The following is a 15936-nucleotide window of genomic DNA, read 5'->3' as shown; positions in this document are numbered from 1 at the left end:
CTCTCCCGGAGGTCGGTCACCCGGAGGTCAGCTGAGTGGGTTGAGCTGATAGCGTTACTATACGCACCAGCTAGAGGCAAGCAGGCAAGTTGCGAACGCAACTGGAGGTGTGGGGGCTCGATAACCTTGTTTGAAGGGGAAATATTCTAGAACTCTATTAAGTCTTTGTAGTTATTTTTATCTCTTCGTGGGACAGGTTTGGGCGGATCCATGTTCGCAACGGTCAGACATGCAGATGTGTTTAGGCATGGTCAGTTGAGCGACCTTGTAACGGCCGACAGGTCTAGTGGCTCGCCCGTCCCCAATCAGCAAATATATAAGTTTGATTGAGACTTCAGACGCCTTTCTGGCTTGTTTGTATTATGTGCTACTATCGTTTACATCTACATGCTGGTCATGGTAGGGTTGCTTTCAAAGGTGTTTAGATGGTGATGGCTTCAGGTTAACTGACCCTCGGAAGACATGACAACGGGCCGTTAGATCCAGTTTCCCAACACGGAAACCATCATGTTCGTGTCATCTCGTTTCGATCTAACGCATGCTAGTGCAAGGTACAGCTTGCAGTAGAATCGGCAGACCTGGAAGTCTTCATCACGATGGACGACGGTAGCTTCACATCGAAGCTCCAGGGTAAATGCAAGTCAGAAGCGAATGCTATGCAACCAATCAAACAGTCGAACGTGCTTGGAAACCATTATGGAGCTAATCATGACATGGGGCCCCACATGAACTCCAAAAGTTTGGAGTATGCGTCGCCTCCGACTAGGATTAGAAGCTGAGAGGCAACAGAAAGAGAAGGAAGTGGAATAGAGAAGACGATAAGATGAGGCGAATACGCAATTACAGACAAGGGAGTGACAAATGTGTTGTTGTTATTGTCAGATTCTGCCTGTAAGGTACACGAATCGTCTTTGCCTGCCTTTGGCGCCTTGAAGAGTTTGCAGCAGTGAAACCTGAAAACCCAACCACGAACTCGCAAATACATTGACTACCTAACACAGCAGAACAAAATCAAACCAAATCAACATCGTCAGGGGTTTTCTCGGTTACCTGACAGACACCCCAGACAGTTACTCGTTTGGGTATCAGGGGCATTCGGATTACTACGCCACGCCTCAGCCCTGGGGCCCTGTGAGCCCAAGTGGATGCGCAGAGAGTCGTGGAAGCACTAGGAAAAGAAGTGATACCATTTGCCGTTGCGAGAAGAGACGAAAAGACAACAACAGAAAGAAAGAACCCACTTCGGTTCGGAGTAAAAATATGGGGGTTGACGAGTGATTCGAGATCCATTTGCATGCAACAGCCCAACCGACATCGTCAGAAGCAAACTTGAAGTCAATTGGAGTTGGGTTTACGTCTTACTGATTCCAGCCTGATGCTATGATCGAGTTGAGACAAGACCAGTAAGCAGTGGCCAATCCTCCGACAGGCTGTAGACAGGCAAGACAGGCTAGATAATCCATTCAACAATGCTATCGCCTCATAATGATACCTACTTGAGAGTCCTCTTCAGATTCATGTACCTGAATAACCGACATAGTGCAGTTGTTAGCTACGTGGACATTAGTAGCACCAAAACCAACACCAAACAAAAGTAAATCAGGCAACCTGCATCGCCAATGCACCTAATATAATCCAATCACTTGATAGGTACGTTCAAAGTAGCGGTAGCCAGCGCATTGTTGGACACCAAGAACAAAGCAAGGCATCCATCCATCCATATCCGAAACCCAGTATCTGTCCGATATCTCAATGACAGCACCGTCGTACGATAGACATCGATACAGTACAGTATAGTAGAGCTAGAATATCAGAAAATTTCATTCAATTGCCACAATATAGCACAGTAGAATATTTTCAAGATCGTCTAATGACGTTCGGTGATGGAGAGGCAACCTAGAGTTTTCGCAGTGCTAAACCCCAGGGAGAGAAGAGCGACAGAGAAAAACTGCAGCACCAGTTGAGGAGGGGCAACAAGAGGGAGCTATCCGGTCGTTTGGTGGGGCAAAGTATTGGAAACTTCTGACTGGGTGCAATCTAAGGACGCATCCAAAGTACTCTCGACTTTGAGCTTGCTGACCCTTGCTCGGATGCCCCGCGCTGGAAATTTTGGGAAGCAAAAAGTTTATGAGGACATGACATCAGTGAGATCCTCAAGCGAGTAGAGGCTGAGAAAGAGAATGAGCGAGACAGAACATAGCAAACAAACGGAAGCTACGGGAATAAACATGAGATTTCTCGCTGTCAGTGGAGATTTCGGCTGCTTCGCAAGCACTCACTCGCCTTCAAGAAGCAGCCAGAATCAGATCCAAGATCCATCTCGACACCCATCGTCTAGGAGACGGCCTACGGGGTCGCATATTGCAGTTTTTTTAGTGGAGCAAACCCAGATCTGCCAGGTGCACGCAGCTGCTAGACGCTTCTTCAGACCCCCCCATTTGCGGCTTTGCCTCTCCAAACACACCCCCCACTAATGCCTAGCAGCGCCCAGAAAGCGGTAGACGCCCCTGCAACTCTCGAGAAGCTCTCCAAAGTGGGCTCCTTTGGAACAGCGCAGAACCGCATCGAACCTTGGCAGCCGCCTTTATTTAGATGCTTTGCTCAACTGCTCTTGCTTCCGTCTTTCTTTTCACATCATCATCACAATCCAAATACCCTTCAAAAGACTTCAAATATCACGATCTCCCTTTGAAGCACACTGCGTTTTCTTTTCCTTTTTTCTCTCTACGCCATAATCTCTCTCACCTACTCTACACATTAAATCACATACACATCACACAAAATGGCTCCCGCCGTCGGTATCGATTTGGGTACCACGTACTCTTGCGTGGGTATCTTCCGTGAGGACCGGTAAGTTTTCTTGACATCTCAGATCTATAGATCTGCCTATTTTTCGCTTGAGCAAGACACTAACTTTTACCCCAGATGTGATATCATCGCCAACGACCAGGGTAACCGAACTACCCCCTCATTCGTCGGTTTCACCGACACCGAGCGTCTGATTGGTGATGCCGCCAAGAACCAGGTCGCTATGAACCCCCAGAACACCGTCTTCGACGCCAAGCGATTGATCGGTCGCAAGTTCGCCGACTCTGAGGTCCAGGCCGATATGAAGCACTTCCCCTTCAAGATCGTTGACAAGGCTGGTAAGCCCGTCATTGAGGTTGAGTTCAAGGGCGAGACCAAGAACTTCACTCCTGAGGAGATCTCCGCCATGATCCTCACCAAGATGCGTGAGACTGCTGAGTCTTACCTCGGCGAGACTGTCAACAACGCTGTTGTTACCGTCCCCGCCTACTTCAACGACTCTCAGCGTCAGGCTACCAAGGATGCCGGTCTCATCGCCGGTCTCAACGTTCTCCGAATTATCAACGAGCCCACCGCTGCCGCCATTGCCTACGGTCTTGACAAGAAGGTCGAGGGTGAGCGCAACGTCCTGATCTTCGATCTCGGTGGTGGTACCTTCGATGTGTCTCTCCTCACCATTGAGGAGGGTATCTTCGAGGTCAAGTCCACTGCCGGTGACACTCACTTGGGTGGTGAAGACTTCGACAACCGTCTGGTCAACCACTTCGTTAACGAATTCAAGCGCAAGCATAAGAAGGTACGTACGAGTTAGCATTTTTGTATTTGATTTTTCTAGTATAGTATTTCTTTTGTTTTATCATCGCAATAAGGTATCAGGTATCGCAACGAAACAATCAGGTGTTTCAATGAAGCATCATCACCCGACATCATTGTCTGGTTATTACTGGCGCTTGTCTTCTTTCTACCATTCCATGGTTACTGCAGCTCGACATCATCGACTCAAGACACAACAAGACACCATCATGGCGCTCTTCTGGTAAGTCCTGGCAATGCATGGCACTCAATGATTCTTCAATATACTGACTCTTTACCAGCTCATCATTTCAAGCCTGGCAGCTATTCTGGTACTATTCCTGGCTATTACTGGTCGTGTCCACTGGCATGGGATGACTCATTTTGCCTGAGGGTCGCTCCTTCCATGCGAACTTCTTGCAACTCAGCCCCCACCCTACCCCAACTCTGCACCTGCCATCCCAACCAGTATCACCAGTCATGACTGCCATACCTGCCATCCTTCAGCTAGCTCCTGCCAGCAATTGCCAGCAATCCTCAGCCCATGCCTTCCCATTGAAACAATATGGCACTTAAGGTCTTCTGGCCTGAGCATGGCACCCAGAACTTCTCTTCCCATCCTCAATCATCCCAACCCATTCGCAATGGCTGAGCAAGACACGTCCTCGACAGGCCTTACCAGACTCATTACTCTACTCTGCTGGTCTCACCTCTTTGTCCGAACCTATGTTCATCCCACGTTTACCGTTGTTGTTGATTCTTTCAGCACTCTCACTACTCTCTACGATGCTGCTCAACTCGCCTTCTGCCCTGGTCTACTGGACACAATTTGTATGGCCGCTCCGCCTTCTTTTGTCTGGTTCAAAAGCCTGTCCTCCTATATCCCTGGTAAGCTCTGGGGTATCTACGTGCTTGTGCTTAAGAAGCCTGGCTGTATTCCTGGCATCTACATTGGTTGTGGAACGGACTCTAGTACAGGAGTGTCTGGACGTCTCAGTGGTCATCGGAATGGTCGACAGTGTCCACAGTATGTCGACAAAGCCAAGCGAGATGGGTACACTATCACTCATATGGCTCTACTTGTTTCCTGTCCCATGCCCGCTCCAGCTGATCGTCCTCGCCTACGAGTTCTATTCCTACTCCTGGAAGCTGCATTTACTTGTATATTCTGGGCCCTTCGCCGCCGGGATACACCATATGGGATTGAACACTTGGCTCCCTGGTCTCAAGATCAGTATGCATGGGATGGCCTGTGTTCGCATAGTCCTATCACTGAGGGAGCAGAAGTTCGCAAGGGAGACCTTGATCTTAGCCCTGAGGAGCTCAACCAGATGGACGCCATCATCAAGGACAAGAACCGTACTTACCATGCCAACTACGGGAAAGCTCTTCGTGCCAATCCCACGCCTGAGCACATTGAGCGTAGTCGAGTCAACAATATCAAGCAACGTCCAGCAACCATCGCCCGCCAGCAGGAAGCAGTGGCCAACCAGACTTACCATTGTTCTGTCTGTGATGTGTCCTGTCGCGATGCTGCGATGCTGGCCCGCCATAACAAGACAACGCGCCATAAGAAGAAGATGGAAATGGGGGACTCTGATTATGTTTGCGAACCTTGCGATGTTTCTTTTAAATACCGTTCTGCTTTCAAAGCTCATCAGAAAACGAAGGGCCATATCGCGAAGACTAGAAGTAGCTAACTCGTACCAGGATCTTGGTACCAACGTCCGCGCTCTGCGACGTCTCCGAACCGCTTGTGAGCGTGCCAAGCGAACCCTCTCTTCTTCCGCTCAGACCTCCATTGAGATCGACTCTCTCTTCGAGGGTATCGACTTCTACACCTCCATCACCCGAGCTCGTTTCGAGGAGCTCTGCCAGGATCTCTTCCGATCCACCATCCAGCCCGTCGACCGTGTCCTTACCGACGCTAAGATCGACAAGTCCCTTGTCCACGAGATCGTCCTCGTCGGTGGATCTACCCGTATCCCCCGTGTCCAGAAGCTCATCACCGACTACTTCAACGGAAAGGAGCCCAACAAGTCCATCAACCCCGATGAGGCAGTTGCCTACGGTGCCGCTGTCCAGGCTGCCATTCTCTCCGGTGACACCTCCAGCAAGTCCACCAACGAGATCTTGCTTCTCGATGTCGCCCCTCTCTCTCTCGGTATTGAGACCGCTGGTGGTATGATGACCAAGCTCATCCCCCGTAACACCACCATCCCCACCAAGAAGTCTGAGGTCTTCTCTACCTTCTCCGACAACCAGCCTGGTGTCCTTATCCAGGTCTACGAGGGTGAGCGTCAGCGCACCAAGGACAACAACCTCATGGGCAAGTTCGAGCTCACTGGTATCCCCCCTGCCCCTCGTGGTGTTCCCCAGATTGAGGTTACCTTCGATCTTGATGCCAACGGTATCATGAACGTCTCCGCCGTCGAGAAGGGCACTGGAAAGTCCAACAAGATTGTCATTACCAACGACAAGGGCCGCCTGTCCAAGGAGGAGATTGAGCGCATGCTCAGCGATGCTGAGAAGTACAAGGAGGAGGACGAGGCCGAGGGTAAGCGTGTCGCTGCCAAGAACGGTCTTGAGTCCTACGCCTACTCTCTCCGCAACACTCTCTCCGACCCCAAGGTCGAGGAGAAGATTGAGGCTTCCGACAAGGAGACCCTCACCGCTGAGATTGACAAGGTCGTCCAGTGGCTCGACGAGAACCAGCAGGCTACTCGTGAGGAGTACGAGGAGCACCAGAAGGAGCTCGAGGGCAAGGCCAACCCCATCATGATGAAGTTCTACGGAGCTGGTGGTGAGGGTGCTCCTGGTGGCATGCCCGGTGGTCCTGGTGGCTTCCCTGGTGCCGGTGGCCCTGGTGGTGCCCCCGGCGCTGGTGGTGACGATGGTCCCACCGTCGAGGAGGTCGACTAAATTCTTTGATACCCCAATAACATCAGTCTCGACTTCTAGAGCAGTCATGTATCCATGGGTACAATGCGGAGGCTAGTGGTTTTTCATGGGATGATGAGATTAGATTTTCTATTTTTGTTTTTGCGACTTTCACGGTTATGAAAAGCTCAGGTGGTTTACACTCATGTATTTAATGAATCAATGAATCAAACATTCATAAAAAACTTTTGCCTTCTCCATCGTGACATAATTCGGTCAATTACCATCTCAGGTATTAGAAGAATTGTAACCCAAAAGCATAAGAGACCAAACAATTTCGTTCCTTTATGTAAATTTAGGTTACTACTTGGGCTACAGCTTAGTCTAAGCCTTAAGGATAATTCTTTTGCTTCCCCCGCCAGGTGTCAGTAATTTGAAAATTAGAAAAAACCATAAAGGATGAATTTGATGTACAAGTTGAAGACCATACCCAGATTTACTAAGTTTGATCAACTGCAGTACAAGACGAACTCTGCCAATTATCGACATTCAAATCTTGCTTACGCCATGCAGTTCTGTATGATACTTGTTAATCATCAAAGACTTGCGTGCGAGTTGTGTCAAACAGCCCAAGACCACAGATGGGTCATATGTCTAATTTGCTGCAAGAGTTTCTTTCTGTTAATACACTATGATAAGTTCGTTATTTAATCATCAATCGACTGAGTAAAAAATGTCCCCACCTGCACCTTCTCCCCTCTACTCTCCCACACATCCTCACTACTCGGTTTTCCTGGTCCATACTTTGTAAACTCCTTCGCGCGATAGTGCTCCTTCACAGCCCTCTCTCGCTGCTCAGCAGAATATCCCTTCGCACGCATACAGAACCAAAAGTCATCCCAATGCTCGCTGCACGAGCGCATCTCTCCGTAACGGTATACCGCTGTGAATTGGCCGCCCATGGAGTTGCATCCCCATGCTTGGTCGAAGGCTTGACGGCAGGACATGTCGGTGGGCAGGAGGGCTTCGGAGAGAGCGTCGCGGGGTGGGATGTTGGAAGGTGTAGGGGCGGTTGAGCGGGGGGACTTTTTAAGGGCGAGCCATGATAATGGAGAGGAGGAGGAAGAGGAAGACTGTTGTTGTTCGTCTTGTGTAGGTGTTGGTTTGTTCTTTTCGGCTTCGAAGAGCTCGAAGAATTTCTGAATTTCGGGGTCGGTATTCTGGTTGGAGTTGGAGTTTGATGAGTGTGTTGGATCTGAGACTGAAGTCGAGGTAGTTGATTTGGTAGAAGGTGTTTTCTCGACTGGCGTCGCTGTTTTATCCTCCTTGGAAGGCGTCGAAGACCATAGCCAACCCATTGTGATGTTGTGTAAGTGGTAAGAAGTACTCGGAATATCTTGAGGTTGATGCTCTTGATCCCAACGTTGCCGAAAGGCAATATTATTTGTGGCTGTCGATGAGACCGGAGGAGTTGCCTTGCTGATCGTAAATCCAACAGTAGATGCGAGTGATTCAATCTGGCTGAGTTTCGTACTGCGAGCGAAGTGGTTTGTCAATTGGATTTTCGAGATTTGGAGAAGATGCGCCGCTAAGTTGAAATCTATGGGGGAAAATAGATCTGCCGGGGTTCCGAGATCATGACATGATAATTGTTACCAACGGTACAGTTATGGCAGTTTGCAATGTAAATTAAACTCAATCAAAATATGTAATATCAAGTCAGTATCAGCTGCAGGCTCTCATCGAATACCGCAGCAATACGAGTAAGGTTGGAGTGGTTAATGGTGTGTCGCAGGTAAGGGAGCATATCATGTAAGTTGGGAAAGATCAAGTAGCGGGGTTGGTATTTTTTTCTAATTAAGCATAAAAAATGATACAATGATTTCGTCTCTTAGGGTATATAGACTAAATCATCCCGTCTCTTATGTTCTCATTTCGTCTTTTATACACTAAAATTCCTCGCTGAGAAGCTTCTTCAGTTTGGTCATCTCCTGATCCCACTTGGCGATCTTAGCCTGACTGTCTTCAAGTTTGCGAAGCAAGAAGTTGATACGACCGGCGGTCTCTCCTGGCTGCTTAGGCATGGTGCCCAACAAAGCCAACTCATTCTCGACCTTTTCAATTGAACGAGCCTCAGCCTTGGAAGAGTCGTTGAGAACATCATAATCCATCTTGGCGCGGAGAACACGATCCTCGAGGAGGACAGAGAAAGCTGCTTGGTGCAGAGGTTTGCCAGCTGTAATGGTCATTGGGCGGCCCTGGTGAGTCTTCACGGCAATGAGCTCCGCGCTGACGAGGCTGTCGATGGCAGCATCGGCATTGGAGGCAGCTGCCGGCGCGGCGGAGGAAAATGGTGCGGAAAGAAGGACTTCGTTGTAACGCAGCTTAGGGCTCTTCGCAAGAGACTTGATCAAATGCCAGGCCTGTTGAGAAGAAAATTTTTTGCCCTCAATATCAGATGGCTTGCCAAGAAGGTAAATCCTAACGATGTCGGTAGCTGTCTCGGAAACGATTTCGTCCATAGCCTGCTTGGGAGACTGGCCAGTTCTAAGGCGTCGAGCAAGAAATTCCAAATCCGTAAGACGGCCGCCAAGTGTATCAATGCACTGGTCGAGCTCCAACATGTTGGGTCGTGGGATAGTTGTCTTTGGTGGTGCGTCGTCACCCAACTCCTTTCGTGCCTTCTCGTCGGCAGCAAGTTGATCCTTTAGACGGCTCAGAACAAAGTTCTTGGCCACCTCGGGTGCGAGATCACCAAGGGAAACGGTACGGAAGAGTCGATCAGGGAGGGCCTTGTCAAGAGGCTTCGAGTAAGCTGAATCAGTGGTAAGGAAGATAACATGGGCGACATTGTTCTGGACTACAGTGGCAGCCCACTCAGCGATTTTGTCGTAGATAATGCTGTTCTCCTCGCCCTTGTGGAGGAAATTATCGACAACAACGACGGGTCTGCGTTCGGGGTGAGCTTCCAACCAAGCATCTTCGGAAAGCCTGTAGTCACTGTCTCTTTTGCTGCGCGAAGAGACAGCAACATCCTTGAGGGCGCCGGTAGTGGTTTGCATTATCTTGTTGAGTTGAGATTCGAGAGTTTCCGAGAAGCCAGCCTTGACACCAGTGGTGCTCTGAACAGCAAGGTCAATCATGCTGCTCATGCTGTTTGCCCAAGAAAAGACAGGACGATAACCAACAGCCGTTGCTAGACGCTTGATGGTACCTGCCTCTCCTCTTGCCTCGACGATACGTCTGCAGTCAATCTTGAGCACATTCTTGCGACCTTCCAAAGCCTGATCCATTACCATTTCAACCTTTCCGGAGCCTTTGGGACCTGTGACAACGATAAAAGTGTCAGAAGTCTCATCAAGCCAGCCTTGCACTTGTACAATTGCGTCTCGTCTGTGGTTCCAGACTTCCTCAAGACCATCTTCACTCCTCGATTTCTGTGAGAGTCCGAAATTGCCGGATTGTTTCTTGAACCACTTGTAGACACGCGAATCCTTGAACTCCAGAGAGTGCTGGATATGAAGCTTGATGAAGAATTCTCGGATCGGGTCAAAGATCAATACTGAGAGACCGGCAATCAGGGCAGCGAGAATAGGAACAACAATACGAGGATGGTTAGTCAACCAGTTCCAGATGCTGTGTGCCTTAACACGCTTCTCAAAGGATAGACGAAGTTTAGTCCCTTTGCTGCCACCTCCCAAGACCTCACTCACTATAAAGCCATGCATACAATTGCGAGCTGTGATCGCATCCCTTGTTACAGGGAATTGGATGTGGGCATATCGTGGTGTGATCTTTGAGTCAGTGGGCTGCGGGGTAATATCTGCAATCTTTCCGTATTTGCGGAACAAAGAGTAAAGTGTCTCTTCGGGAAGCTCTTCAGGAGTAATGCCAGGAGATGGAGGAACGAATTCGATTTTGACAAAGCTGGTAGGGTACCTATACAGGTCCTCTAACCAAGGTGTGCCTTGTACAAGACGAGCGTTTACAGGACGGAAGATGGAGAACCATGGTTTAATCGGCTTTTCTCTCAATCGCTTTCCCAATTGAGCTTCGATCTCGGCAGGATCTATGCTGGAATCATATTTGAACTTGACATATGCGCCTCCATCTTTGAGGCGTGGCAGGATTTCGGTGACTCGGATAGGTAGGTCTTCTGGGATGGCAGTCTTGACGAGGCGGATGGGGTCTAGGATTCCCAACGAAGACGTCTCGAACCGTCTTAGAAGGTCGGAAACGTCGTGGTCCGATTTCCAAGGACGGACAAGTACACTGCTGAGCTTGAGAGGGAAAATATTGTCGAAGAAGAGGATGGCCTCATTGGATTCTGTCGTGATGTGACCACTCTTGTCGGCCCCTTCTTCCGCCGAGGAAGCAATTGGGGGGTTCGCTGCAAGGTCCCCGGGGTTGGCAGTCGTAATCCACACGCGATTACTTCCAGTTTGATTCTGGTGGTGTATTCTTCCTAGCCGTTGTCGAAGAAGTGATGTCGCGCATCTTGAAGTGAGAGGGGGCCGCTGGGTTGCGAAAAGCGCCGCCCTGGCAAGGCCTCGGCTTGGAATCATCATGAGAAGGTTTTAGTGCCCCAAGGGCTCGATGCCCATGCTGTGAGGATTCGAACTGAGGAGAAATTGTGGAAGATCTATGTTTATGTTGTGGTGGGACAATGACTTAGCTGTCTCAGTCTGCACAGCTAGCTTCCCGTGATGAGGTCATTGTCCAATAAAGCATTTTAACTACCAAGGTACGGATAGAATTATCCTCTGCTACATAGGGTGCTCAAATAAAGTAGCCTAAAAGCTAGCCTAAGCTAGCCTAAGTTTTCCGAGTTATTTCGTCTCTTATGCTTTCGGCGGCCAATTCTTCCAATACCCTAACGGATGGCATAAGCTGTTGCAATAATTTCATCTCTTATGTTCTGAGGTAGGTTCTTACCTACGGAAAGCGCGCTAAGGTGAGACAGCTGAAAACGATGAACCCACCCATGAACACTCAAAGCAAGGACTCCTTGTGAAGATCAACCCCACTATGCGCGGAGAAGAACGTGGGACATTCAAGAGGAAACACGACACAAGATAATGTGGGACATTCTCTGCACCTGCAACAGTTCTGCATTGAAATCATCTCATGAATGGTATACAACTAACTCACAAAGCGCCATGAACCGTACATGAATCATAAAGCCGGCCAACAAGATATACTCCCATCAGTGGATATTCCCCTTCCCATACTTTTCGCCAAGGGATGTCCTACAAAAGGGTCCCCAACAAGAATGGCCTTTGATTATGCTGCAAACTGATGGAGCAGCACGAATTTCTATTTATTTCCCAAGCATGATGTTGCTATTCTTAAGCCATCATGGATAGTTGTGACTGATCTGCTTCTACCGGCTGTGCTGATATCTCACATCCTTGAGTAAAGAAGATTCGTGAGTCTGTGTCGTAGTCATTTGTTATGCTGTAATAGTTTCCTATTTACCATTAGTAAGAGCGGATATTAAGAGCGTATAAGGGACATACCTCTGGGAACAAACCACATGCCTCCAGCACTGAGGCGGAAAGAGGCCTCGTTCACAGTAACGAGCACCTTTCCAGTATGCACAAAGAAGACCATGTGCATCTTACGCGAGTTCTTGGGTCGCTTCTCAGATCCAGCAGGTAGATCAACGACACCAGCACCCAGAAATGGCGTTGTGAGCGTCTTTGCCATGCGGAAAGATACATTCTGAACATCTCGTGTTTGAATCGCGGAGCCTGATATGGCGATTCGATCATCCATCACTTCCACTGGCTCTTCGTCACCAGGGGGGTTCCTCTCATGCTCTGGATCCCATAGAATGACTTCGCCGTTGACAACACCAGGATCAATCTCCCACTCTTCGGGCTCGACGGTTTCCACCTCTCGAACAGCCTTTGACTTTGCCTTGCCTGGGCGACCTCTGGACTTGGCTGGTTTTGAACGCACTTCCTCTACAGGAGCACGGATGACCTCTTTGATGGTTGAAAGCACGAAGCGATCGCGACCAGAAACATCCTTGAACTCCTCTTCTTCCTGAACCACCTTGTCGCCTGCCCACCAACTGAGCGGCTTGAATGAGTGTCTTCCAGATCTTGTCGTTCGTACTTCCTCGGCATCGTGTCGCACAGAGACAAGACCACGCTTTTTGGGTAAAGGAGGTCCACGTTGAAGCGCTGCGAATGATGTCTCCCCGACATCGTCCGCAGCATCGGCTGCCGCTTGCGCCTTGGGCTTTCGACCAGGCCGCCCTCTTGGCTTTGCCTCTGGTTTTGTTGGAGCGGTCTTTGATGGTACAGGTTTCGTCGGTTTCGATGGTTTGGGTGCTTCGGTACGTGGCTTCTTGGTTTGCCTAAGGGGCTCTTGCTCTTGTTCCGGCTCTGAAGCTTCATCTTCCTGCTCTTCAACCTCTTCTTCCTCCTCCTCCGGCGCTGGTCGTTTCCGTGATGCGGGCGCCTTAGGCTCCTTTGGCTGAACAGCGTTCTTGGGTTTTCTTCCGGGTCGACCTTTAGCGGGTTTAATGATCTCCTCTTGCTCTTCCGGCTCTTCCTCAACTGGCTCCTCCTCAACCGGCTCTTCTTCGACAGGCTTCGCCTTTGGCGGTCTTCCGCGTCGCCCTGGCTTTTTAGAAACTGCGTCTGTTCGCTCTTGGTTGGATTTGGCTGATGTTTTGGTGGCCTTTGGTGGAGGCGCAGGCGCCGGCTCGGACTCTGCTTCAGATTCCGGTTCGGATCCAGGTTCTGATGAATTGCCGCCCATACCATCTACCAGTTGAAGCGACTCATTGAGCAGGTCCATGTTGTCCTCCACCTCGTCGTCACCTTCAGGCGCATCTTCCGTCTCCTCGTCATCCTCCTCGTCATCCTCCTCGTGAGTTGTGCCATTGACTCCATTAGCCACAGCCTTTCCGCGACCCGGGGGTTTTTCTCCAAAATCGATTTTCCTTGTCACGGTGTTATCGCGCTCTTTAGGACCAGGTGATCGGGTTGGCGAAGAGAGGTGTTCGAGATTTGGATTTCGTCGAGGAGAAGACAGCAGTGTAGTCTTCACAGGCGAGCGACTTCGAGGTAGAGGAATGATGTTTCTCCTAAGTACAGTCTGAGGACCTGGTCCAGGATCTAGAGTGGTGTTAGTCATTGGATCTTATTGCAGCAAAGCTCAATAAGCTAACTTGTGTCAATTTCCATGTCCTCGCTACCTTCCTCATCATCATTGTCCCCGCTTTCGTAATGGTCGTTAACTTCATCGTCGTCGGAGTGTCTCGGTGGTGATTCTGTTTCTTTGTTGTCTGGCGAAGAGAGGAGGTCGTCAAGAGGTTGCATTCCATGCTCGTCGCGATTGCCTGTGTCTACTAGTGTGACACCAGTTTTGCTGGGGGAAAAATTAGAATTTTGTTTACTGCGTCGCATCGAAGGCATCTCCGCGATTGAGATGCGCAAGTCGACTTACCGACCACGAACACCCAGAGCATGGAAAGCTTGCGGCTCAGCGACTTCGCTGCGCCTTGGACCACCGCGAGGGGCCATTTTGCTTTTTATGCTGTGATTAAGTGTATCGTATTTCAACTAGTTGCGCAGTATAGTCCAGAGTTTTCTTGTATTTCGGAAAGTTCTGGCGGTGGACTATACAGTTAGAAGTGTCAAAAATGTGACGCGACTGGTGACGCGGGTGGTTTGTGTTGTTGTCGTTGGGCGACTTTTTAGCGGTCGCGAGTAATTAGATGAAGTGGGCTAGGAAGCTGGGGGCGTGTTTGGAGGGTCGCATTTGGCCCGGCCCAGTAAGAGCGCTGGACTGACACAGTGGGTTAAGGTATCATTCAGCAAAACCGGTGACTAAACCCTTTCAGTAGGGCTTTTGATGTCTCTCTGGTTGAGAAAGGATGGTCTCGAGAACATCAAGAATCCAGTCAAGTTATAATTATCAAATGTCTTCAGACAGCAGGTATGTGTCGACACTTGAGGCTTCCTGCATGTGGCCTACTTTGTCATGGCTCCGTATAAGTGCCTTGATTTTTCAAAGAGCATACAATGTGAGACGCAGCTTTGTATACTGACATTATATAATGGAATAGAAGTAAGCGTTATGTCTATCATGATCTAAAGTACGGCTATTGAAGATGTCAAAGATGCCGTCCAGTATCAATTTGATAGGATATGGCTAATACCTGGAAAAGTGGAACCCAAAGTGCTTAACGCGTCCAAACGCGTCTCCTAAAGATATATCCCATCCTCAACACCAACCAATTTCTTTACTTTCGCCTCCAGGACAACCACTAATACCACAACTGCCAATTGACCCAACTTCGATCATCCAAACTTCACATACAACGCAAAACCACTACTGAATAATAACGACTCCCAATTGCATCATGACAGACTCACCGGCCGAAGACGTCCCCGAGACAACCCGTCCTTCCTCCGGAACCTATATTCCACCCTCCGTCCACGAAACAGCCCTTATTGCAGGCTCATCATTCACACATATCTCAGCCGTTCCTCCATCGCTGCTTCCTACCGATCCTTCAGACCCATCTTCCGGAACACCATGCTGTCTCGGTGTTGACGAAGCTGGCCGTGGCCCCGTCCTGGGCCCTATGGTCTACGGCGTTTTCTTCCTTCCCATCTCCCTCTCCGACTCTCTTCTCCGCGAGACACACCACTTTGACGATTCAAAGGTCCTGAAACCTGCTGTGCGCTCTGATCTTATGCGCACGCTGTGTACGCCTGGTTCAGACCTCTACGAATCATGCGGTTGGGCTACGGCCTCGTTGTCGGCAAGGGACATTGGTGCGAACATGTATCGACCTACAACTGCGTACAATCTCAATGCTCAGGCTATGGACGCCACGGTCGATCTGATTAAGGCTGTGTATGCTCTTGGTGTCAATCTCCAGGAGATTTACGTTGATACCATCGGTCAGCCCGCTGCCTACCAGGCCAAACTGCAGCGTGTATTCCCTACGGCAAAGATCACTGTCGCTAAGAAAGCAGATAGTCTTTACCCTTGTGTTAGTGCTGCCTCAGTTTGCGCAAAGGTCACTCGCGATGCCGCGCTGGAGGTGCTATTTGAAGCGAGGGCAGATGAGGAGGAAAGGGGTGGTGAGGGAATGGCTTGGGGCTCAGGTTACCCATCTGATGGAAACTGTGTAAGCTGGATGAAGAACAACATGCACCCTGTATTTGGGTGGGGTCCAGAGTGTCGGTTCAGCTGGGGCACAGCGAAGGATATGCTCGAGGGCAAGGGAAATGGCGTCAAGGTCGAGTGGCCACCAGAGGACGATGGAGAGACAAGCAGAGTCACTGATTTCTTCGTCGCGGGAGACAAGAATAAGGAGTCCTCGGAATTGGGCAATTGGTTTGGTACTCCTGCGGATTTGGAAGCATTTTAGATACCCCTGTAATCTACAAAGGAACAAACTTGGTGTCAAGGATATATGCATCA

General features: G+C 49.6%; 6 protein-coding genes across 6 annotated transcripts; 3 read left to right on the top strand and 3 right to left on the bottom strand.

Moving 5' to 3' along the window:
• Positions 1-2782: 2782 nt before the first annotated feature.
• Positions 2783-4084, top strand: FIESC28_08836 (uncharacterized protein; the record flags this gene model as incomplete). Its single annotated transcript, XM_031162973.1, has 4 exons — positions 2783-2850; positions 2926-3604; positions 3793-3844; positions 3903-4084. 4 exons carry the CDS (start codon positions 2783-2785, stop codon positions 4082-4084), a joined length of 981 nt encoding a protein of 326 aa, XP_031012955.1.
• A 160-nt stretch (positions 4085-4244) lies between these two features.
• On the top strand, positions 4245-6522 carry FIESC28_08835 (uncharacterized protein; the record flags this gene model as incomplete). Its single annotated transcript, XM_031162972.1, has 2 exons — positions 4245-5108; positions 5311-6522. The coding sequence occupies 2 exons, from the start codon at positions 4245-4247 to the stop codon at positions 6520-6522; spliced, it is 2076 nt and encodes a 691-aa protein (XP_031012954.1).
• Positions 6523-7187: 665 nt separating this feature from the next.
• FIESC28_08834 (uncharacterized protein) lies at positions 7188-7838 on the bottom strand (the record flags this gene model as incomplete). Its single annotated transcript, XM_031162971.1, has 1 exon — positions 7188-7838. One exon carries the CDS (start codon positions 7836-7838, stop codon positions 7188-7190), a length of 651 nt encoding a protein of 216 aa, XP_031012953.1.
• A 591-nt stretch (positions 7839-8429) lies between these two features.
• FIESC28_08833 (uncharacterized protein) lies at positions 8430-11045 on the bottom strand (the record flags this gene model as incomplete). Its single annotated transcript, XM_031162970.1, has 1 exon — positions 8430-11045. One exon carries the CDS (start codon positions 11043-11045, stop codon positions 8430-8432), a length of 2616 nt encoding a protein of 871 aa, XP_031012952.1.
• Positions 11046-11828: 783 nt separating this feature from the next.
• On the bottom strand, positions 11829-14021 carry FIESC28_08832 (uncharacterized protein; the record flags this gene model as incomplete). Its single annotated transcript, XM_031162969.1, has 4 exons — positions 11829-11950; positions 12000-13613; positions 13667-13866; positions 13945-14021. The coding sequence occupies 4 exons, from the start codon at positions 14019-14021 to the stop codon at positions 11829-11831; spliced, it is 2013 nt and encodes a 670-aa protein (XP_031012951.1).
• An 842-nt stretch (positions 14022-14863) lies between these two features.
• Positions 14864-15883, top strand: FIESC28_08831 (uncharacterized protein; the record flags this gene model as incomplete). Its single annotated transcript, XM_031162968.1, has 1 exon — positions 14864-15883. The coding sequence occupies one exon, from the start codon at positions 14864-14866 to the stop codon at positions 15881-15883; it is 1020 nt and encodes a 339-aa protein (XP_031012950.1).
• Between the last annotated feature and the right edge of the window lie 53 nt (positions 15884-15936).

The sequence above is a fragment of the Fusarium coffeatum genome (genome assembly GCF_003316985.1).
Source record: "Fusarium coffeatum strain FIESC_28 chromosome Unknown BRIP53273_contig_215, whole genome shotgun sequence".
NCBI lineage: Eukaryota > Fungi > Ascomycota > Sordariomycetes > Hypocreales > Nectriaceae > Fusarium > Fusarium coffeatum.
The sequence above is the reverse complement of the archived record's forward strand: the minus strand, read 5'-3'. Positions and strand labels throughout refer to the sequence as shown.